At 41.8% G+C, this 24,147-nt stretch overlaps 2 protein-coding genes across 3 annotated transcripts; one reads left to right on the plus strand and one right to left on the minus strand.

The window, feature by feature from the left end:
- Nucleotides 1–1,283: 1,283 nt before the first annotated feature.
- FBXL12 (F-box and leucine rich repeat protein 12) lies at nt 1,284–6,102 on the minus strand. The gene is made up of 3 exons (XM_081316582.1): nt 5,965–6,102; nt 4,969–5,041; nt 1,284–3,712 (listed from the first exon to the last, which is right to left on the minus strand). The coding sequence occupies exons 1-3, from the start codon at nt 6,063–6,065 to the stop codon at nt 2,912–2,914; spliced, it is 975 nt and encodes a 324-aa protein (XP_081172708.1). The 5' UTR covers nt 6,066–6,102; the 3' UTR covers nt 1,284–2,911.
- UBL5 (ubiquitin like 5) lies at nt 5,994–11,961 on the plus strand. 2 transcript variants are annotated; one of them, XM_081316586.1, is made up of 5 exons: nt 5,994–6,093; nt 7,807–7,902; nt 9,149–9,232; nt 10,675–10,712; nt 11,733–11,961. In XM_081316586.1, exons 2-5 carry the CDS (start codon nt 7,847–7,849, stop codon nt 11,774–11,776), a joined length of 222 nt encoding a protein of 73 aa, XP_081172712.1. In that variant the 5' UTR covers nt 5,994–6,093; nt 7,807–7,846; the 3' UTR covers nt 11,777–11,961. The 2 variants fall into 2 exon arrangements, with proteins under 2 accessions (XP_081172712.1, XP_081172711.1); XM_081316585.1 differs by having other exon boundaries at nt 6,046–6,279.
- Nucleotides 11,962–24,147: the final 12,186 nt, after the last annotated feature.

Here is a 24,147-nt window from a genome sequence, read left to right on the forward strand (position 1 = left end):
TGAAAGGCAGTGCAATCTGATAGGGCCAGAATGAACATTACGTTAGGCTGACCACATCCTTTTACACCAATTGTGGATGGTCCCTGATAATCAAGAGTTTATATCATAAATAGAAAAATAATCACAGTGGCAAATGTACTTCAGTAAGTCAATATTTATCTACCTAAACCAGGGGTCTTCAAACTTGGCCCTTTTATGACCTGTGGACTTCCAGAATTCCTCAGCTAGCATGCCTGGCTTAGGAATTCTGAGAGTTGTAGTCCCCAAGTCATAAAACGGCCAAGTTTGAAGTCCCCTGACCTAAACAGACTGGAAACGTTATATGGGCTTTTTGCTGAAAGAAAAAAAAACCTGATTGTAGGATTTAAAAAGATGTGGACTAAACTAAATGAGGGGTTGAAGTGATTTGTACATCTAAGAGGGAAGGAGGATTATAGAACTGTAAATCTGCTGAAGAGAAGGTTGGTAGTCATATTTAATAACTTTTCTTTCACCTTTTCTTTAGATTTGATTTTTATTATATGTAAAATTCTCAACGAATATAAATAATTTAAAAGAATTAGTTCCTCTTCCAAAATTTATTTTAAGCTGCAGGTGAATACAGAAGTTGAGCAAAGATTATTGTCACAAACATGACCAGAAAGGCTCAATAACTTTTTATGAGAAAGTAGGAATTAGACTCAACTAATTGGCAGTAGCAAAGCTAAGCAGTATCACACCAGATTAAGATTTAAATAGGAAACCACCAGGAAAACCTAGGATTATAAGGTTGGTCAATAGAGAAAAACATATCAGAAGGCACTAACATAACTAATTCCATATTGTTGCAAACACTAAAACCAACAACCTATGTGAACATTTTATTTATTTATTTATTTAATTGGATTTGTATACCGCCCTTTCCCGAAGGACTCAGGGCGGTTTACAGGGAATTAAAACAAGAAATACAAAAATTAAAAAACAATTAAAAAGATTATAACAGTCCCTGAAAGAGTAAAAACCCCAATTAAAATTAAAATTAAAATTCTCAGCCTGGGCCAGAGAGCTCGAAGAGCCAGGTCTTCAGGTCCTGGCGGAATGAACGGAGGTCGGGGGCAGTCCTCAGCTCCATGGGCAGCTGGTTCCAGAGGGCAGGCGCACCCACTGAGAAGGCCCTCCCCCTGGGCGTTACCCGCCGGCAATCTTTTACCAGCGGCACCCTGAGAAGACCCTCCCTGTGGGAGCGCACTGGACGAAGGGAACTTGATGCTCATTAAATGCTCATTAAATCACCAGGAATCTAATTCAGTTTGAAGGACTTTATTTTTTAAGTCACCATAGTGATGCAACGATCAGCAGTGACAAAAAAAAAAGAATGGAAAAAGGCAAAGACAATGCAAATAAGATACAAGCCTGATACAATTAATGTGAAGATTAGGGAGTTCATTCTGTTCAACAAGCTTATGCGTAGTTTAATGTGTGCAAAATGGAAGTTGGAACACAAGGTGCAAGAAAATTCTACTATACCGCAGGTTCCCATCACTAGGTACAAGAACAGAGCAGTGTAGCATCAGGGACTGCATGAAATTGTTGGAAAAGATTATAGCTCATACATTTTCCTGGGAGGAAAGGGTTAAGAAATGCAGAAAATAGTCCCCTTGGTAACTCCACGAATGGTTCAGTGAGCTCCAAGCATTGTCCATAACAGCCAAAGACATTATTCTCTGCTGGTATTGATGCTAATGAAAACCAAGGTGACATGGAGAAGTTGGATCAGTAGTACAATGCTGCAAAGGCCTTTCGGAAAGGCCTCTGACAGCGAAATGCAGCCTGGAGCTCCATTCTCAGCTGCAGAATGAAGCTTTCTTTAGCCGCATAAAAAGTGGGCCGGCGAGGCAAGTGTGGATCCACGCAAGGCCTGGCTGCAATGGTAAGCTCCACCATCCCCTTAGCTTGATTTTTAGGCATCTCACCCCAAAACTAGAGCTTATTTGGAGGGTAGGTCTTACTTTCAGGGAAACACAGTGCAACAAAATAAGGTTGACAGCTCATTCTAATTTTAGATCAAATATTGCAAGGGTGAATTTTTTTCTTCAATCTGAGGATCACATTTATCTTTTGGGTAGAAAGCCCAGGCTGTATTCCAAACCAACTTTTAGAGTGGGCTCTGCAGGACGCTCCCAAAGCTTCTGCATGCATTTGAGATACCAGGTAGTAGGCTTTTTAACAAGCATTTGATGGAATATCCATAACTTAAGTCCTATCTGGAAGTTAATCAGTTTCAGAATTCATGGGGGAAAAATGTGAAATGCAAACATCAGATAATTTATTTTTTAAAAAGCCAAACTTGATGTGTCAGATTTCAAATAAATAGGCTGTTTAAAAAAATGTAGTCAGTCTTGAAAATTATGCATTTGTTTTGTAAATGTAACTTTTGCGCTTGTTCAAAGATACCAGCTCTTTTGAGTTATTCAGGAAGAGGAATGGACTCAGTCAAAACTGAGACTATGTCCTAGATTAGATGCCCAAAAATTTGCTCCTTGCATTTAAAATGTTATAGTATGTCTAATAACATTTGGAACCTGGCAGTCTCCTGGTATTATTGGATACTTTTTCCATGAAGGTTCACAGTTGATTGTATTTGCTGGAACTGGTAGGAGTTGAGGGATATATCAAAAAATTTGGAAGACAGTGCATTCTTTATGCTTGAGCTATGTCCACATCAGAGGACATCTGCAGTACAAACACTGGCCATATAATTTGCACAACAGTCAAACAAATGGCCTTTGAGATGTGTTGTTTTGTCTGATCTATTCCATTTTTAGCCTGCTACAAACATTTCGGCTGTAAGGACAAAAAGCTGCTGAGATGTATCTGAGTGCTGCCACCTTTTGACCTGTGAAAAACATGCAGAGGGGAAATTAGCTATCTTCTAAGATAGTGCACTGGAATCTGTGCAAGGGATGGTGTTTGCCACTGTACAGCTTGGCAAACCGAACTGGATCTTTTGGAATATTTTGTCTTCAAAGTCTATCCTGCTTAAATCAAGACGCTTCAAGTTGGGGAATGACTGGCAAACAATTAAAATGGTTTCTGGAGAAAGTTGACTGCAGTCTTTCAAACAAAGGCTCTCTAAGATTGGCAAACCACTTAAGCAAATAAGACCTGCATCTGTCAAAGAATTGCTCCTGAGATCTAAATGGTTTAGTTGTTTCAGGTGTCGCCCAATGAAGTGCATGGCTGAATCACCAATGCTACAATGGCACAAGGCAAGGTGCTGAAGGTCTTTCAGATGTGGTGCTACTGCCTGGATCCCCACATCTGTTATACGGTAGACTTCTGAAAGGATAAGCGTCTTGAGTGTGCTCTGGGTGGCGATATTCAATAAGTGCTGGTTAGAAAAAGCAGGAACATTCCAGATTGAAAGTTGCTGGATTCTTGGGAAACTGCAGGAGGCATCTGGCACTTGGAACCAAACAAAAGGAATCTCACAGCATCTCAATTCCAGGGAGGTAAGAGAAGAGGGCAGATAACCATACTGGAATGAACGGAGATCTAGCTCCATCAAGCTCAACTGCTGGAGTTTGGGACATTGTTTACCCAAAGCCTGCATCAATGCTGAGGTAAGTATTTCTTGTTTTCGAAAGGAGAGGAGGGATCCCCGTAGTTTCAGAGTCCACAAGCTGCCTTGGAAATAGTTCCGTAGAAGATGCCATAAGATCTTGGACGATATCTAAAGGGAAGGAAAAAAACAATAGAATTGGCAACTGGAAAAAAATACTGGAATGCATATAATAACTGAAAACTATAATTGGCACAGAAACCTAAACTAACCTGCAAGCTTACGACCACAAACCAGATATGAATTAGCTCAGTGAATCTTATTTCTAAAACAGATGAATAAAATAGAATTAGACTAGATGTTTTAAATCCTGTATCAGTGGCATCTACATGCAGTATGTGATGTGTGAAATGTCAAAATGGCAGACAGAACATTGTATATGCAAGTTCTGCTACTTCAGAAGGTTCCTGTGAAATTGATGCATGTACTAAAAGGATGGGGCTTGCATTTTACTGCTAAGCTTGTAAGCCGCCCTGAGTCTTTGGAGAAGGGCGGGATATAAATGGAATTAAAAAAAATAAAAAAAAAATAATAAAAAAGTAAATTTTAATGTTTCACTGGCAATCTTGCCAATTTCAATCTCTTCTGCAGAAACTACCACATTCTATAGTTTTAAGCATTATCGGGTTAGACTTTTTTGTCTGATAAGCATGCTAACTGTGAACATGCTTGTTATTTACCTATATAAAAACTAGAATAAAATTATGTCACCTAAATCATCAATGGAACACTGCTTATAATAAAGCATGCTATGTTGCGCAGATTAAAATAACACTATTCGTTTTGCCAGATATTGTCCTGAATTACATCACTACGAAGATGTCTTTCTCTCTCTCTCTCTTTTAAATTATAGTCTATCTTTTGTACAGCGTCTGATCTGGCCCATTTTGCTTGTTCCCTCCCAACGCCTTTCCCAAAACATCTCCTATCTTCAGAACTACTTAGTTGTTAAAATTCATATAGCCTCTCTTCTCATATATGCGACTATGGGTTGTTAGGCATGTTGCGGAACAATTAACAGTCCGACCAGAGGTGGATGGACTGTGGTTCATTTGCATGGTCAATATCAAAGAAAAGAAATCCAAAACATGTTCTATAGTAAAATTTGTTTAATGAGAAAACAAAAGACCTAGACTGACTACATTCTCTCATCAGGCAGAAGAACAAAGTAAAGTAGCAACTGTGGGAAACTTTTTCTAGGCCTGCACACAAAACAGTTTAAAACCAAAACATTGGCTGGACATAGCTGGAGTCACTATGGTTACATGATAAGAAAATACACAGGTGCAGAGCAGAAAGAGATGTACACTTAGGAATGAGCGAAGCTGGCAAAACTAAAAAAACACACAGTGACAAGGCATTCCCACCCTGCAAGAAGAGAGGTCCACGTGTCGCCACAAGAAGTTGTCCCGCACCAAACGACGCCACCGTTTGCAGACTCTGCAGAAAGAGAAGATTGGTTAAGATTGGGATATTTGAGGGAACACCTGCTGCCAGCATCAAGTTCCCTTCGTCCAGTGCGCTCCCACAGGGAGGGTCTCCTCAGGGTGCCGCCGGTTAAAGACTGCCGGCGGATAACACCCAGGGGTAGGGCCTTCTCAGTGGGTGCGCCTGCCCTGTGGAACCAGCTGCCTGCGGAGCTTAGGACTGCCCACACCCTCCGTTCTTTCCGCCGGGACCTGAAGACCTGGCTCTTCGAGCTCTCTGGCCCAGGCTGAGAATTTTTTAAATTTTAATTTTAACTGGGTTTTAATTTTCTCAGGGTTCTATTTAATCTCTTTTAATTTGTTTTAACATTTGTATTGACTGTTTTTTAAATGCCCTGTAAACCGCCCTGAGTCCTTCGGGAAAGGGCGGTATATAAATCTAAATAAAATAAATAAATAAAAATAAATAAATAAATCTTCCCTAAAAGAAGAGATCAAGATGATCCTGAGGCTTATTTCCTCCCCACTCCCCCCCCCAGGTATTCCTAGACCAGGGGTCGGCAACCTCGGCTCTTTTATGACTCGTGGACTTCAACTCCCAGAATTCCTGAGCCAGCATAGCTGGCTCAGGAATGCTGGGAGTTGAAGTCCACGAGTCATAAAAGAGCCGAGGTTGCCGACCCCTGTCCTAGACGGATGTCACGGGATTTATTTGCCCCTTGCACAGTGTTTCCATTGACACGTTACTTCGCATTGCGACGAGTTTAGCCCTCGCGCCGCAAGCACAGCCATCCCTCGGCATTTGACCAACGGCTGCGCATGCGGGCCGGCTCTATCCTGAAATTAGGACGACTACAAGGCAGCATCGTTGAACGTTGAGAGGAGGGAGGCGGGTTCCCATGGAAATAGAGAACGCGAGGCGGAGCCGACTACTACCTGGCCACGCCCACTCGGTCACACGGCGGCAGCCAGACCAGAATCTGGAGCAGAAGCGAGTCCGGGAGAGAGGAAAGAGTCGGGGGGGATAGCGCGGCCATCGTTTATCACAGCGTTTTCTTCCTACTGGTAATCTTCTACGCGACGGTATTAGAAGAGCGACAACTGTGGGCGGAAGGGGGTTTGTAGAACTTCCGTTTCCCAAATGACCCCGCACTTCCGGGTCGACGAGCCTCCGCTTCTTTTGCGCGAGGTCTCCATCTTCCGCGAAGGGGTTGTGGCGTCTCGGCTGTCTCAAAGGAAGCCTGCTCCGCGGTGAGAGCGGGGCTCTTGGGGGGGTGGGGGCGTATTTCGAGTCGGGGTCGGTGGTTTGGGCCTGGTCGTTGAGGGCTTTTGTGAGTAATGCGTGACGAGGAGACTTTTCTTCCCACCTGTCAACGCCTCAGGGATTAGGCCAGGGGTCTTCAAACTTGGCCCTTTTATGACTGGTGGACTTCAATTCCAAGAATTCCTCAGCCAGCTTTGCTGGCTGAGGAATTCTGGGAGTTGAAGTCCACAAGTCATAAAAGGGCCAAGTTTGAAGACCCCTGGATTAGGCACTGGGGCTTTGTAAGACTTCCGCGTCTAGTACACGGAGGCCTCTAATGCAGTTGCAGAGGGGGAGGAGTTTCAAGATGTATACAGTGTACCACATTTAGCATTGTTTATCAACCTTGGCTTTTTGAAGATGCTGGGGAATTCTGGGAATTGAAGTTCATCTTCAAGCGGCCAGGGCGGATGAGAAACGCCATTAGTGGCCGTTAGCTTGAGAATTCCCTTTCCTCCGCTTAAAATATGTTTTTTTAAACTATATTCGGTGTTTACATCCGACTGCCGGATTACTACTTTTTTTGACATTGATTATTTTGTTGTTGCGAGTGAAGAAGGAGAGTGCAAAAGTTGGGTTGAAACTAAACATTAAGAAAACCAAGATCATGGCATCCGGCCCTCTCAATTCCTGGCAAATAGATGGGGAAGAAATGGAGGTAGTGACAGATTTTATTTTCCTGGGCTCCAAGATCACTGCAGATGGGGACTGTAGTCAAGAAATTAAAAGACGCTTGCTCCTGGGGAGGAAAGCCATGGCAAATCTAGACAGCACACTAAAAAGCAGAGACATCACCCTGTCAACAAAAGTGTGTATAGTGAAGGCTATGGTCTTCCCAGTTGCAATGTATGGCAGTGAAAGCTGGACCATAAGAAAGGCTGAGCGCCAAAGAATTGAAGCCTTTGAACTATGGTGCTGGAGAAGACTCCTTCAAGTCCCTTGGACTGCAAGGCGATCAAACCGGTCAGTCCTAGAGGAGATCAACCCTGACTGCTCTTTAGAAGGCCAGATCCTGAAGCTAAAACTCAAATACTTTGGCCACCTAATGAGAAGGAAGGACTCACTGGAGAAGAGCCTAATGCTGGGAAAGATTGAGGGCAATAGAAGAAGGGGACGACAGAGAATGAGGTGGCTGGATGGAGTCACTGAAGCAGTAGGCGTGAGCCTAGATGGACTCCAGAAGATGGTAGAGGACAGGAAGGCCTGGAGGAACATTGTCCATAGGGTCGTGATGGGTCGGACACGACTTCGCAACTAACAACAACAACAATCAACCTTGGCTTTTAGAAGATGCTGGAGAATTCTGGGAATTGAAGTTCATCTTCAAGCGGCCAGGGCGGATGAGAAACGCCATTAGTGGCCATTAGCTTGAGAATTCCCTTTCCTCCGCTTAAAATATGTTTTTTAAAACTATTCGGTGTTTACATCCGACTGCCGGATTACTACTTTTTTTTGACATTGATTATTTTGTTTAGCTTTCTAGCAGAGCCGACCGAACGTGAAGCCGTGATCAAGATGATTGAAGTAGTTTGCAACGATCGGCTGGGCAAGAAAGTTAGAGTGAAGTGCAAGTATCCGAAACGAAAGAAACCGCTTTGGGATACCAACTATTTTTCTTTTGTTTAGCTGATCTTTTGGGCTGTAAAATTGCAAAAAAAGGGATTCTAGATTGAAAATATTTATTATGGGTACCATTAATTTGGTGTGAATGTGGCTTAAATAGATGTTTCTCTGTTTTGCTTCTGTCGGATATTATACATACCACCAGATATAAAAAGTGCAACCAGGTTATTGCAAGTTTTCTTTTGTTTTTATTTACCCCTAAAGATTCATCTTCATCTGATTTTTTTTTACATCTTAAAAACCTGGCATTTAAACAGTGGTGTATAGACTTTCTGTATCCATTGTTTTCCCCAGGACAAGCCCAGAAATGGGCATCTGTTCCTTTGAAATCTTTTTCCCTGCATAACCACATTATGGGAATCTTAGGAATCTGCAGGAAATTCCAATTTGGAGATGAAAATTTTGTCATGCTAGTAGCATGGGAAATTGAGTGAGAACTCTTCATGACTGCTCTTTCTTTGTGTGACTGATCAGTTGCTTAACCTTTCAAAATTACAATGCTCTGAAAAAGGTTCTTATGACCTGCATTCAAAGTTCCAACAGCCACTCACCCCTACAGTCACATGACAAGTTTGTATGCTTGGTATCTGGACCACATTTATTGCTGTTTGCAGCATCCTGCAGTCACATGACCACAATTTACAAAGTTTTTGGTGGAAACTGGCATTAACATCCAGTTTCCAGAAGAAAAAAAACCATAGCAAACAATGGGTTTGCTACCTCTGCAAAAAAGGTCATAACATCCATTTAGCAACTATCACAACTTATGATTGGAATTGCAGGCTCTATTATGGTTGAGAATTACCTATGTTAAAAATATTTGGCTTGAGCAATTCCTGAAAGCATTGTGTAGCTTCAGTGCTTTGTCAGCTCAAGGAAGGCGAACAATATCTACCATTTTTAATATAGGTTCATATTTAGGTGGTGTCCTCAAGTTGGCTGTTCTTAATCCAGGGATTGTCTATAGTCAATATATGCAGATATGTGTGCATAGATTTGAAAGTCCAAACAATAGTCCTTTGGTCATCTGTATATGAACAATGTACAGAATATCTGCATCCATAGCCATTTCACACTGTACAAGGGATTCAATTGTTTCTGATTAAGTTGTGCATAACAAATAGCTTATTTAGTGCTTATAATATACTGGGCCCTATTTTCTCATTCATTTCTTTAACCAATATTACTGCTCAGCACTGATGATTGCATCAGGGATCTGAAGAAGCTTATTGCTGCCCAAACTGGTACTCGCTGGGACAAGATAGTTCTGAAGAAATGGTAAGTAGTCTCTCCAACTTACTCTACTGACTCATAACATGCTTTGAATACAACTACTCAGGTGATCAGTCAGTCAAATGGTTAGATTGGATTTGGCATCTTTATCTACTCTTAAAATCCTTTTCAAAAATCTGATAGATATTGTCCCATGGTGTTAAAATTATTGTCACAGAATGTAAGCTGTTCCAAGTAAAGTTGCTGTTTGAATTGACTGATACTGATTTTGTCATACAACCATTGCACCTTTTTATACATAACAAACATATGTAAGTCTGCCTCTTAATTTCCCCCAAAACAACAACTTTGTGAGGTTAGTTGAGCTGATTACCCCAAAGGCACTTAATCTGGTTATGTCTAAGGCAGGTCTCACCTTCCTCTCTACTCACGTGAGCCAATTAGAGACATGTCTTTTACCGTAAATCTTCTCAAAATAGCTACTGTGTTGTGTGGCTTTCTTATGCAGGGGAGGCCACATGGCTCTGTCTTGAAAATGGGGTTCAATTTGAGAGTGGCTGCACTTAATTGGGGCTGTTCCAAAATGGTGTCCACTTCTGAGATGTAGCCATGCGGCTTCCATTGTGTAGGAAGTCCACACAGTGAAGCAACTGCTTCTGGAAGATCTACAGTAAAAAAAAAATTAAGTGACTGATCAGTGATGGGAGGTGGGAAAGAGAATGTGGGACCCAACAGGGTGGAGTGCCTTGGGCTAGGGAAGACCCAGGGTAGGCCACTTATGAGCTGGGCCTCTTCTAGGGCTTCTATGACCCTGCTCCGCTTATTGACCACATCAGGAAATGAATGGATGGGAGTTGTTAAGCGACACAATCGTGTGGGTGTCTCGCTTAATGACCCCATTACAGTTTAAGTTAAGGATTATCTGTATCTCATAGTTTAGAAAGAAGCAACTGCAGCCTCCAATTGATGAAAATGGAATAAATTGTAACAAACTGAAATTTATGCTTGAAACAGAAACCTTGAATTGTGATTGGCAGCAGACTGATAATCTGTATAAGTATTTAAGATGATACAGTTTGATGAGATCAGAACAAATTTGTGGTGGTCCCCACAGTACCAGCTCTTTAATGCTGATTGGCCTTTCATTTTGTTGTGATTGTTTATACGGGCAGTCTTCATGACCAGTCACGTCGTGGCTGTTTGAAGTTATGATGGACTTACCTTATTAACATATGACCAAGATTTGAGGTTATGGTGGTTCTCTTCCCCCCACCCCATGAATGAATAACCACTGTGAAAAAGGTCCATAAAATTGGGTTGGTTTTATGAGGATTACAACTTATGACCATGATAGATAGGCAGGCTTCATTATGGTCATAAGTCGGGGCCTATGTATAGGCCTGTGATAATTGTTGACTTAATTTTAACTGAACTGTGTGAAAACTATAGCTACTATTTTTATACATATATTTTTATATATATTGTAGGTATACAATTTTCAAGGACCATGTGATGCTGGCAGACTGTATCCTTTAAAAGATTGACAGTAATGAAGAAAGTGGTCAGATGATTAGAGAAAGAAAATGTGACATTTTAAACATTCTTTAAAATTATGACTCTTGTGTGGTTTTTATTTTTTGGGAAGGCATTTAAATTTTAGTCGAATACTAAATCATTATCCTGCACATGTTTAAAAATACAATCTTCTTAATTGATTCTAACCCCTTTTAGATATTTTAGACATTTTAGCATGAATATAGTGTTCTGCAAATTGACTGTTTTATCTTTGTTCTGAGATCGAACCACTTTTTGAGATACATAGAGCAGCCTATTTTAAGATCAGAAAGTTTCAGTCTTAAAATTAAAGGTATACTGAACTGCTTTGAGCACTAAATTTTGCAAATAAAGCTTTTTTTTACATATGTGAAACAGCTCTGTTCCAGACATAAACAACTTCTAAAAATGTTCAAAATAAGAAATGGCATGAGGCTTTGTACTCAATAGTTCAAATTGAAAATTAAAGCTTTCTAGACTTATCTTTTCCATTTTCCAAGCCTTTTCCATCCAGTGTTTCTTTTATGAGCCCAGAATCCTCAGCAATATAAACCTTTCCAGTTCTATCAAGGCTCTAAGACAGAAATTGTTTGAAGGGCCCCATATCCCATTTTTTGTAATTTTTAGGAATTACAAGGAACTCTGTTGCTTGATACCCATACTATTTTGTTTCTCTGTCATCTTGAGCTTTGAAAGAAATGGAAATTGTAGATCTTGATACTAATTAACAAGTGCACTACCATTCTTTATCTCAAGAAAATAGAATTAGGTTTTAAATATCTGAATAACTGGAAAAAAGATATTTGGGGCATTATACCAATCTATATGGTCATATTATAAATATATATGTTTGCATATATCTGAACAGCATTGACAGTATTACCAAAGAATGGTCATTTGGCATGATGTTATTTTCAAAGGCAAATCCTACTTACTGTTAGTACTCATTAATATTTTCTTGTAAAAATTAACCTTAACTCCTTACTTTCAGATGAAATCCATGATGGTATGAACCTGGAACTGTATTATCAGTAGTGTTTTGGTCATGACAAATACTATCTTTGCTATGTTTCCTTGTTCAGAATTTCTCATTGTATAGATGGGTTACTTTGTGGCTTGACATTAAGTCAGGAATATTTTATCCTTGATGGCAATAAATCAGGAAGCCTGTGTTCAAACCTTGTTTTATGTATTTGTATTGAATAAATGTGATTGACACATGTGCTCTGTGTTTATTAAAAAAATATTAACCATGTTTAGTGAATGTGACTTTAAAAATAGTTCTCAGGAGATAAGCAAGAAAGCCCCTCCCCCACAGTTTCACCTAGCTGACAGCAAATCTTGAAAAATAATTAAATTTGCAAAAAAAATACCATTACTTGCATTCAACATGGCCTCCACATTTAGTGTCATTGTTACTGAGTATTGTTTATTCAGCAAACATAACTGTCGTAGATGCAATCTTGTCTTCCAGATAATTCAGTCATTTTCCCTTCAAATCAACTAAAAGTATTCTCCTTAACCCTGATATGTGACAAATCACACAACTTTTGTAATTAGCTGCCAGACAAAAGGGAAGGCTGATAAAAAATGAAATCAATTGTACTCAAAATGGAAAAGAAAGTAAAAATGATAAATGTTGGCCATCCTTTTAAAAATAGTCATTTTTTCTGATAATCCCCAGTCCCCACTCTTTTTTGACTCCCTCCAGATTTTTGAAGATTCAATCAGTTAATTCTGAGGCTTTTGTGGAGGCGGAGGGTACCCTGTTTCTTTTCTCAGCTTCTATTTCCTTTTTTTTTTGCTCATTTTCCTAGATTTCCAACTGCTGGTTTTCTAAAGAAAAAGGCTTTTTTAATATTGGGGGTGGGGCGGGAATTGGGAGGGAATCTTTCTTTGCTACCTGTTTCAGGGTATGCAACTATCTCTTGTGTAGATGGATTTTGGGGAAGTCTGAATTGGTGACAAAATTGCAGTCTTACGAAAGTAGGCCAGCTGCTCACCAATAGCTTGCTACATTTAATAGGAAAGAGGGCTGGCGGGTTCCTCTAGCTCTGAAAAAGAGCAATGCCAGTTTAAACTCTGGCTTTGATAACGGGAGAATTTTCTTTGGTTTCTGCCATATGTGATGATCTTACTGAAAGAATCAGGAATGCAATTCTGTTCTCTTGGACCTTGGGGGCATGGAATGGTATCTTTCTGACCAGCTGTTGCATATATTGTATCCAGTGATTTGGCTGGTTATTTCTAGAAACAGACTAGACCAGGGGTCGGCAACCTAAAAAAGTAAAAGAGCCACCGGGAACCGGTTCCATCACAAATTAAAAAAACTGGGAGCCGCGTGCGTGTGTCCATGCACGCGCAAAAAACGTTTTGCGCATGCGCAAAACGGTTTTTTGCGCATGCGCGGACGCACGCGGATGCCATTTTTTTTTAAAAGTCAAATGGAACCGGTTCCCGGTTGCCCGACGGCGACGGCCCGTCTGCAAAGCTGCCGCTTTCGGCAGCTTTGCAGACGGGCCGCGGCAGCTTCATCAAAGAGCGACGCCGCGGCCCGTTCGCGCGGAGGTACGCGCGCACCTCTCCAAAGGTTTGGGGAGGTGCGCGCGCAGCTCCGCCCATTCGGGGAGGTGCGCGCGCACCTCTCGGAACGGGCCGCGGCGTCGCTCTTTCAGGAAGCTGCCGTGGCCTATCTGCAAAGCTGCCGCTTTCGGCAGCTTTGCAGACGGGCCGCGGCAGCTTCCTCAAAGAACGACGCCGCGGCCCGTTTGCGCGGAGGTACGCGCGCACCTCTCCAAAGGTTTGGGGAGGTGCGCGCGCAGCTCTGCCCATTCGGGGAGGTGCGCGCGCACCTCTCCAAACGGGCGGTGCCACTCTCCATTTGGAGAGGTGCGCGCGCACCACTGCCCGTTCGAAGAGGTGCGCGCGCACCAGGCGGCTGGGAGCCGCAGGAGACGGCTCAAAGAGCCGCATGCGGCTCCGGAGCCGCGGGTTGCCGACCCGTGGACTAGACCAAATGACCATTGGGTCATTTCAGTGATATTTCCTGATCTAAGCCAATAGAGAATAGCTGTGGGCAGGCAAAAAAGCAGTGAAAGTGTGGAGTGAATTCCAACTTCCTGCTAGCTTCCCCATTGACTTTGCCTGTGGGACGTTGGCAGGAGAATCAGAATTATGTGACTGCAACACCACAGTAATGCTGCAGTGGCCAGATCTTTGCCAATACAAATGGTGTGAAGATCCTTGAAATTTCAATCCCACTGGAATAACCGGGTCCTGGATTTTGAGATATCTTACTTCAAAAATTGTTGTCTTATGATTTATGGTTTGCTCAACAGATAGAAGACTTTTAGTAATATAAATGATGCTGAAGATTTTTGCTCTTTGGCAGTATTCATGGCTGTTGTATCCCATTGAAAAATTGGGCCAGACATTAGTAGCTACAATATCAGAAATGTCAGCAAGGATGTCTGCTTCTGTGGCTAAACCTATGTCCAAAAGATGTTAAATCTGATGCAGAAATAATAGAATCAGTAATTGTGTGGATTATGAGATAGATAAGTTAGTTAAATGAGAAGCCAGGGAAATGATCCTGATAAGGACTTTTTCCTGGATATCCAGAACTTGGTGAAAGCTTTGAAAATCAAAGTGGAAATACAAATGACAAATCAAGACAGTGACTTGGATAATGACTAAAAAAGAGATTTACTAAAGCCTTGAAGCCTCTTATGATAGAAAGAACAAAAATCGAGGAGACCAAATCCTCTGGCAACTTCTGAATGAATTAAAGAATAAGATTGTTAGAAATGAAAGGAAGGAATACAAAGTTGTTTGCCAACACCAGAACTGAAAAGTTGATTCATGAATTTACATATAGATAAGGGATGGATTATGGGAACATGAGATACGTTTGTAATCTTACAGGAGATAAAGAGTTATCAAATTTGTTTTTACTTGTAATAAAGATTGGAAGTCACTTTATAGGTTTTTTTAATCTTTTTCTTTGCACTTTTTATACTTTCTTTTTTCTGAATTTAATTTGTATTTGCTTTTACTAATGTAACTACAATATTTAATAAAAAATAACATTTGACAACCTAGTTTTAATTTTAAATGCCTTCATTATTCTGGGATAGTGATTTCATATATGATTGTATATATTTTTATTTTTATTTCCTGTACAATCTTTTGATTTGCTGCTGTGCTTTTACTATTTTTAATAGCTTACATTATAACCATAAAACTAATTACTGGATTGAAAGTTACTTAATAGAAATTAATGAATGCAAAAAGTATCTTTACTCATCTGCATGAAGACAGGTATATTAATCATTTAGCATATTTCCCATCTTTAAATAGGAGTTACTTAAAAAAACCTAAATCTTGGATTTATCAAAACATATTCTAATATGTGCTTAAGGAACATTCTTATTCATTACAGGGGAATGATATACTGCATGTATAGGTATGTGGTTAATGCTGGGATTGACAAGCATATATTGTGTATATATGAGTAGTATATATATCATTAAGGATATATATATATATATATATATATATATATATATATATATATATATATATATATATATATATATATACAAATATATATATATATATATATACACACACACACACACACATATATATATATATGTATATATGTATATGTATATATATATATATATATGTGTGTGTGTGTGTGTGTGTGTGTGTATATATATATATATATATATATATATATATATATATATATGTTTAAGTATTTGTCAAGGCTTATATATATATATATATATCCTTAATGATATATATACTACTCATATATACACAATATATGCTTGTCAATCCCAGCATTAACCACAATCCCAGCATTAACCACATACCTATACATGCAGTATATCATATATAAAAATACAATACTTATGGGTGGTTTAAAATAAAGAGAAAAAAAATGAAACTGCCACACCATCAAAACAAATACACAGTAACCTATAAACACGAGTCTTTGGCAGTCCATGGTGTTTTCAACAAAACATCCTATGTTTAAAGGGATTATTTATAAACTTATTATTTGAATATCTGGCTACTAATTTCAAAATAGTAACCTTTGGTGGCTAATACAGGGTCACTGAACAGTGATATCTATACCTAATGGCAACTGAAGAAAACAGATCAGCAGATGACCTATCAGTCTCACAGATCAAGATAAATCTTCCAACCCCATAGCAATGTTTTAAGTTTTTATGAAATGCCAGCAGTGTTAGGGCCAAACTGGATCTTGGAAGGGTAGTGTCAGAATCCATTTATATCACATTTCATAATTGTATAGGTAGAACAACGTGCTATTTCTGAGGATTCTGCCATCTCTCCGAGGGGGGGGGGAGAGGATGATTACTAAAGCGATTTTCAAACAACGGGATGTTTTAACTGGGGAAGGGAGGGGGGACAGACAGGTCTGGATTGTATCTTCATTTACAACTGAAAAGGAAAGCAATAACCATAAAACAAGGAGAGTTCCCTTTCCCATGGAAGGACCTGACACCTAGCAACTGACGACAGCCTGACCAAATGGATGAGGGGAGGGGCTGAAATGGGAATGGTTTATATAGGATTGAAATGTAACTTTTGTCAGATTCCGTCTTGTATTCCCACAATCGATTCCATCCTAGTAAACATTTTCCTTTTGGACTAAACTTGCATCCAAGAGTTCTTATTTCCTAAGATGTGGATTGAGGTGGGTCCTGACAGTAGACGGAATCTGCTTTAAGAGTCAACCTGGAAGGGAAAACCTTACCGGGGGACTTTGCAACAAATACAATGTCTGGCGACGAAGCAAGAGAGGAGGGAAGCTCCATGGAGGGGGAGTCTTCCCCCCAAATGGAATCCCAGAGACAATGGGAAGCTGAAGCAGCATATTCCCCCGGGGAAGAAGCGGTGGAGCAGTACGACCGAAAACCCCGGTGGTCGATGGGCGTTGGAAGGAAAAGTGAGTGGGAAAAGGCTTCGGGAGAAACGACCCTGAGGCGTAGTAACCACCAACCGGAATGGAGGCAAGAGATGGAGAGTTCCCTGCACGCCAGCGAGGAGGAGCGGATCCTGGAAAAGGCCATTGATCTGATGAAAGCAACCCTGAGTTCACTGAGGGAGGAGAGAGCTGAAAATCGCAACCGAGGCAGCGCCTGGGGACGCAACTGGAAAGGTAACGGAGGGGATCCAACACCTGAAACCCCGGGGCCATCCAATGGAACAGGAATTGCTGCCTCAGCAGTAACCCCCCCCCAGAACCACAGATGGGGACCAGGATGAGGAGCGATACCGGCCACGGCGCAGACAACGCTCCAGCCAAAGACTCCCGCCCCTGGAAGTCAAATTCAAGGGGGAGCCATCACGACTGGGATTTTTCCTAACCCAAGTCCTCAGCTACATGGAAGAGTACGGACGGGACATCCTCAGCGACAAAACACGCATCCGAATTGTGCAATCTGCCCTGGACGGGACGGCTGCAGACTGGGTGGTGAACTTGCATGACTCCAACGCCCCAGAACTCAACGACTTCAACCGATTCATGTCATCTTTGAGGCGACGGTTCGAGGATCCTTTGGCTGACCGTAAGGCCCGGGAGAGAATCAAAACGGTGAGGCAGGGCAGGCAAGCAGTGGCTGATTATACCCAAGAATTCCGAGCCATTGCCAGCAAGCTGAACTGGCCAGAAGACATCCTCCTTAGCCACTTCAAAGACGGTCTGAACTACGACCTGTATGATGCTTGCCTGCCTAGAGGAGACCCACCCCACCTCGACGACTGGTACATCCTGGCGGAGGAAGTGGAAATAGACCTACTGAGGAGACACCGCAGAGGAAAACCATGGGGCCGCCTGCCACCCGAGCAAACACGCGAGGGGGAAAAACCACCAGCCACAGCCAAAAAATCAACAAGTTGCTTCAACTGCGGGAGAGAGGGCCACCGTGCTGCAGAATGTCGTTCAAAAGCCCCCCCCACAAAAACCAGAGGCATCATCCTCCAAGAAGCCGGGGAAGCCCCAAGGCAACACAAAAGAATCTTCCACGAAGGGTACAGAGGCTGTAGAGTCCACAATTCCTGCCAGGAACTGGGACTGGACTCCGGCCTGCACCGCAGGGACGGTGGACAACTCGGAAGACAGCTCAGAGGGAGAACCATTGGTAAGTGGACCCCTTCCACCCATACTTAAGACAGTGACTATATTAGCTTCCCCTATGCCTGAAGCAGCCAAAATAAAAGCTCTGATAGACTCTGGGTGCATCCGCTGCCTTATCAGCCCAACGCTGGTGGAGAGATTGAGCATCCCAGTGAGGAGGCTAAAACAACCAATCTCTTTTAGTCAATTAGATGGGACAATAGCAGGGGGAGGACCAGCCACCCTAGCCACTTTACCAATCCACCTATCACTGGGGCCCCATGAGGAGGACATAGCGTTTATAGTGGCCCCAGGCATGGAATGCCCAATGATCCTAGGACTGGAATGGCTGAAGAAATGGAACCCCGGGATAAACTGGAGGACAGCAGAACTCAATTTCCCAAAGGGGGGGCAGAAGAACTTAGACTCCAAAAGCACCCCCCCCAACCCAGAGGGAGGAGACAGCAGCAGTGGGGAAAGAGAAGGGATTACCAGAGATACCGGAGGAATACAGGGACCTGACTGAGGTTTTCAGTGAGGAAAGAGCAGATGAGCTTCCCCCCCCACTGCCCCACAGACTGCACCATAGAATTCAAACCTGGGGCAAAACTCCCAAAACCCAGGATGTATGCCATGAGCCCAAGGGAAATGGCAGAAATGGAGAGATTCATAAAGAAAAACTTAGAAAGAGGATTTATTGAGCCTGCCAAACCCAAAGTGGCCGCCCCGGTTCTGTTCAGGGAGAAGAAGGATGGGTCCTTTCGTTTGGTTGTGGACTATAGAAATTTGAACACAATTAGTGAATGTAATCTGTACCCCCTTCCCCTAATGAAGGATATGTTATCCCACCTATCGGAAGGAAAGATTTTTACCAAACTAGACCTGAGGGAAGCATACTACCGTATTAGGATTAAGGAAGGAGACGAATGGAAGACTGCATTCAACTGCCCAATGGGGTGCTATCAATTCAAAGTATTGCCATTCGGACTGCAAGGGCCCCCCGCAGTCTTTATGCAATTAATTAATGACGTGCTGAGAGAGCACCTATATAAGGGGGTCCTGGTTTACCTCGATGACATCCTTATCTTCACAGAAACCAAAGAGGAACATATCAAACTAGTCAGAGCAGTCCTGAAGAAGTTGCGAGCTGCCCACTTATATGCTAAATTATCGAAGTGTGAATTCCATCAGGAAAAAATCGACTACCTGGGATATCGCATATCTCCAGAGGGCATCGAAATGGACCCTGAGAAGGTCAGGGCAGTACTAGAGTGGGCACCCCCCCACACACGGAAGCAATTGCAAAGTTTCCTGGGGTTTGCAAACTTCTACCGCCAATTCATCCCCGCATTTGGCCAAATAGCCATGCCCCTCACAAATTTGTTGAAAACGAAGGGGGGGTCACCCGTGAAACCCAGCCAGCCTCTGAAATGGTCAATGGAATGTCAAGCAGCATTTGAGAGGCTAAAGAGACTTTTTTCTGCTGAACCTGTCCTAAAACACCCAGATCCCGACAAACCTACTATTACAAGAAAATGATGGGGGGACATTGCAACCATGCGCATACACATCCAGAAAACTCACAGAAACAGAACAACGCTGGCCAATATGGGAAAAAGAGGCATTCTCGTTGAGGTGGGCATTACTAACATGGCGCCAATTTTTAGAAGGAAATAAAATACCTTTCCAGGTCTGGACAGACCACAAAAATTTGGAAGCACTAAAAACGCCCAGGAAGCTCACTCCTAAGCAAGCCCGCTGGTCCCAACATTTTCACCGATTCAATTTCACTCTCAAACACTTACCGGGGGGAAAGAACTTCCTGGCAGATGCATTATCCCACATGCCCCAATATAACAGCACAAGAGTTACTGACTTTAAACCACTTGTACCGGAACAACAACTGGCAGCACCAGTCACCACCAGGGCACAAGAAAAAATAAAGCCGAAGGTAGATAGCCAAACTGGAATAGAATTCAGGAAATCTTTGGAAAGTGATGAATGGTTCCAGAAAAATAAACATGTGTGCACAATTAAAGATGGACTGCCGTGGGTGGGGGAGAAGCTATATATACCTGCCACACAGAGAATCAATTTCATGCAACTGTGCCATGATACAAAATCAGCAGGACACTTTGGCTTTGTAAAAACCTTACACTTAACTAAAAGGCAATTTTGGTGGCCATCTATGAAAAAGGACATAGAAAGCTATGTGGGTAGCTGTCAAATTTGCGCGATGGCCAAAAGACTGCAAGGGAAACCGCCAGGTCTGTTACAACCGGTGGCAAACCCCTCAGCCCCATGGAAAGAAATAGCCATGGATTTTATCGTAGAACTGCCAGAAAGTAATGGAAACACCGTAGTCTGGACTGTCACAGATCTGTTCTCTAAGCAAGTACATTTCATACCTTGCCAAAAAATCCCGACTGCAAAAGCATTAGCAAAACTTTTTGTACAGCATATTTACAGATTGCACGGGGTACCACAACGCATCATATCTGACAGAGGGGTGCAATTTACGTCGGCATTTTGGAAAGAATTTTTATCCCTCTTAGGAACCACCCAAGGACTGTCATCTAGTCACCATCCTCAGACAGACGGAGCTTCTGAAAGACTTAATAATATACTTGAACAATATCTGAGATGCTATATTAATTTTCAGCAGTCCGACTGGACGGACCTACTGCCTTTTGCAGAAGTAGCATATAATAATGCAGTCCACTCAAGCACAGGTTACACTCCTTTTCAAGTAGCTACAGGCCAGAGTTTCAACCCAATACCAGAACTAACCCCAAAAGAACCGGTTATCCCTGATCTGAAGGAATGGATTGCTCAATTACAAAATACATGGCCAATCGTTAGGAAAGCGTTGGAAGATGCCAGAAAAGCATACAAGACACAGGCAGACAAAAAAAGAACCGATCCCACACCATTTAGGGTAGGAGAGATGGTATATTTATCCACAAAATACCTGAAATCACTCCAACCCTGTAAAAAACTAGGACCAAAATATATTGGACCCTTTCCAATTAAAAGAATCATAAACCCAGTAACAGTTGAATTAGAACTACCCAAAAATCTTAGACGAATACACCCAACCTTCCACTGCAGTCTATTAAAGAGAGAACAACAATCACCACTACGAGAAAAAATCCCACCACCACCACCCCCCATCATGGTGGAAGGAGAACAACATTTTGAAGTGAAAGAAATCTTAGATTCCAGAAAACACCATGGAACGATACAATATTTAGTGGCATGGAAACACCTCCCCTCCTCAGAAAATGAGTGGGTTAACAAACTCCATGTTAAAGCACCTAAGTTGCTTAAGAGGTTTCATACAGAATATCCAAACAAACCAGGCTAACATTTATATGTTTTCTTTCCCCACAGATGGACTCATCTTTTTTCTGAAAGGAGAGCCGAATGTCAGAATCCATTTATATCACATTTCATAATTGTATAGGTAGAACAACGTGCTATTTCTGAGGATTCTGCCATCTCTCCGAGGGGGGGGGAGAGGATGGTTACTAAAGCTATTTTCAAACAACAGGGGATGTTTTAACTGGGGAAGGGAGGGGGGACAGACAGGTCTGGATTGTATCTTCATTTACAACTGAAAAGGAAAGCAATAACCATAAAACCAAGGAGAGTTCCCTTTCCCATGGAAGGACCTGACACCTAGCAACTGACGACAGCCTGACCAAATGGATGAGGGGAGGGGCTGAAATGGGAATGGTTTATATAGGATTGAAATGTAACTTTTGTCAGATTCCGTCTTGTATTCCCACAATCGATTCCATCCTAGTAAACATTTTCCTTTTGGACTAAACTTGCATCCAAGAGTTCTTATTTCCTAAGATGTGGATTGAGGTGGGTCCTGACAGGTAGGGTGTTCTTGAGGTCACACACTGTGATAGAAAAGTCTTCTAGGCCCTAGCAAATGACTTTTTTTTTGATAGATGAAATTTGATATTTCAAGTATTCAGCAAGAGAAAAAAATTGTGAGCCTCTACTAGGAACTGAACTCTTGGCAGCCCCAGTCCAGATTATTTTTTTTATCTTACAGAACGGGTCCCCAACCCCTGGTCTGTGAACTGGCACTGGGCCACGGCATGCCAGAAACTGAGCTGCACAAACGAGTGAAGCCCCATTTGCGGAATGCAGGCAGCATGTGCCCCTCTGGTCCACGGAAAAACCTTCTCTATGGAACTGGTCCCTGATGCCCAAAAGGTTGGGGGCCTCTGCTATAGAACACTTCTTCTCCCCGTCCATCTTGGTGTTAATACTCAGTATCAGTGTACTTATATTTTAGGGACAAAAGACCAAACAGTTTGCCCTTTAAATCCCACAAAAATAAAAAAACCTTATAATTAAGCTTGACAAAGGCTATGAGTATTTTCTTTCTGTATATTTCCACATTTTAACATATATTTATTGGTGAGAGTTATTGATAGCAGTAAAATAATTTAGGATCAGGATTCATCATAATATATGGAGTTGTGCAGAAAAGTGAAATCCATTACATTCCTTAGTAAAAACAGCTTGTTCAGAGTACATGTTCCCTTTTTTATTTTTTTTTATTTTAATCCCATTTATATCCCGCCCTTCTCCGAAGACTCAGGGCAGCTTACAATCTAAGCACAAATCAATGTGCTTAGCAGTAGCCTTCATTCTATGTATATGCCTGCTTATTAGGGCTTTCGCCCCCCCCCAAGTGGCATTATTACAAAGTCAGCTTATTGCCCCCAACAATCTGGGTCCTCATTTTACCTACCTCGGAGGGATGGAAGGCTGAGTCAACCTTGAGCCTGGTGGGACTCGAACCTGCAGTAATTGCAGGCAGCTGGTGTTACTTAAGGAGGCATTAGCCCACTGCTCCACCAAGGCTCTTTTTGGCCTCCAATTAAGTTTCCAACCCTGTTTACACATTCTCATCAGTGATTGTTACTCTTGTTACTACCATCTGGGGATCTGCTGTAATTTACAAAATGTTATAATAGAAATGTAAGAAAAGTATGTACCTATGGTGGCAAAAAAATATGAGTCTGTTGGTACCTTTTTTGATTAACAAATTTTTAGGTAGTTGGAAAATGTCAGACCCAGCCCAAGAATGACATAGAACAATCCAGCCAAGGTCTAGCTTTTTGCTTACACTGTATAGAGAATCTTGTCTATACTGCTCTAAACTGTGGATATAATGTGAGAGATTCATAAATCTCTTCCATTTTTTCTAATCCAAGTCCAGGCTGTGTTGTCTCTTGTCTCGACCATCCTTGAAATGTACTTCCACTTTCCTGGGAAACTGCTGTTTCACTGTAGTCCATCACACCACTTCCTCCTTTGCAGACACAATCGAACACAGAAAAGGTGCTATCAAACTTCTTCCATTTCAATAGAATACTGTTCCACAGAATATGCAAACTAATCAAGCTTTTGCAAAGCAGTCAAATTTGCAGTCATCTTGTGGATGCACCCAGTTTATTTTAAGGGCAGCTTTTTTTGCAATGCCTATTACTAATCTCACCAGCAGGATCTTGCCATGCTTATTAGTATGAATATACTGAAATGCCTTTTAGGATCAAGCATATAAATGCTACATATTGATACTTGGTAGAATAGCCATGAAGGCCTTGGAAAAGATATTCAAATGCTGTGATGTATCTATACCTTAAAAAATCAGAATGGTGCAAGCTATGGTATTCCCTTATGGAAGCAAAAGTTGGACTTTGAAGAAACAGGAGAGGAAGAGTACTGACCCCTTTGAACTTTGGTGCTGGAGAGAATCCTGAGAATATGGTAGACAGACAAGAAAACAATGGATCATCAAACAAATCAACTCAGTGATTCATCATTGTGATAATTGTGTTCTCCCTCAATTACAAATTACTAGGTTTAAATTATCCTACTTTGGACACAATATGTGAAGACACAGCTCTTTAGAAAAGGCTCTAATGCTGGAAACGATGGAAGGAAAGAGGATGACCAGTAACAAGATGGATGGACTTAGTTATAGTGGCAATGAATGCACCATTGGAAAACTTGACAGTTAGGGACAGATTGTCATGAAGCGTACCTACGTGATCACTAGGAGTCAAAAATGACTTGATAGCACATAATCAATTAATAATCTGCCTTTTTGTGAGAGCAGCCTTCTTTTGGTATTGAACGCACCTGGAATGCACGTTGGACTCCAGAGTGGGAGCTAAACAAATGTAACAGATTTCCAGGTGTATTAAGATTCTCCCCT

Source organism: Vipera berus (genome assembly GCF_964194415.1).
Source record: "Vipera berus genome assembly, chromosome: 2".
NCBI lineage: Eukaryota > Metazoa > Chordata > Lepidosauria > Squamata > Viperidae > Vipera > Vipera berus.

Coding starts and splice junctions, on each gene's coding strand:
- FBXL12 (XM_081316582.1), bottom strand. CDS start 6,065: ATGGCCGCGCTATCCCCCCCGACTCTTTCCTCTCTCCCGGACTCGCTT. Junction 5,042..5,964: donor GACCGAGTGGGCGTGGCCAG/GTAGTAGTCGGC, acceptor CTCTTTCTGCAG/AGTCTGCAAACGGTGGCGTC. Junction 3,713..4,968: donor TGGACCTCTCTTCTTGCAGG/GTGGGAATGCCT, acceptor CCTTCCCTTTAG/ATATCGTCCAAGATCTTATG.
- UBL5 (XM_081316585.1), top strand. CDS start 6,170: ATGACCCCGCACTTCCGGGTCGACGAGCCTCCGCTTCTTTTGCGCGAG. Junction 7,903..9,148: donor AAAGTTAGAGTGAAGTGCAA/GTATCCGAAACG, acceptor ATTACTGCTCAG/CACTGATGATTGCATCAGGG. Junction 9,233..10,674: donor AAGATAGTTCTGAAGAAATG/GTAAGTAGTCTC, acceptor TATATATTGTAG/GTATACAATTTTCAAGGACC.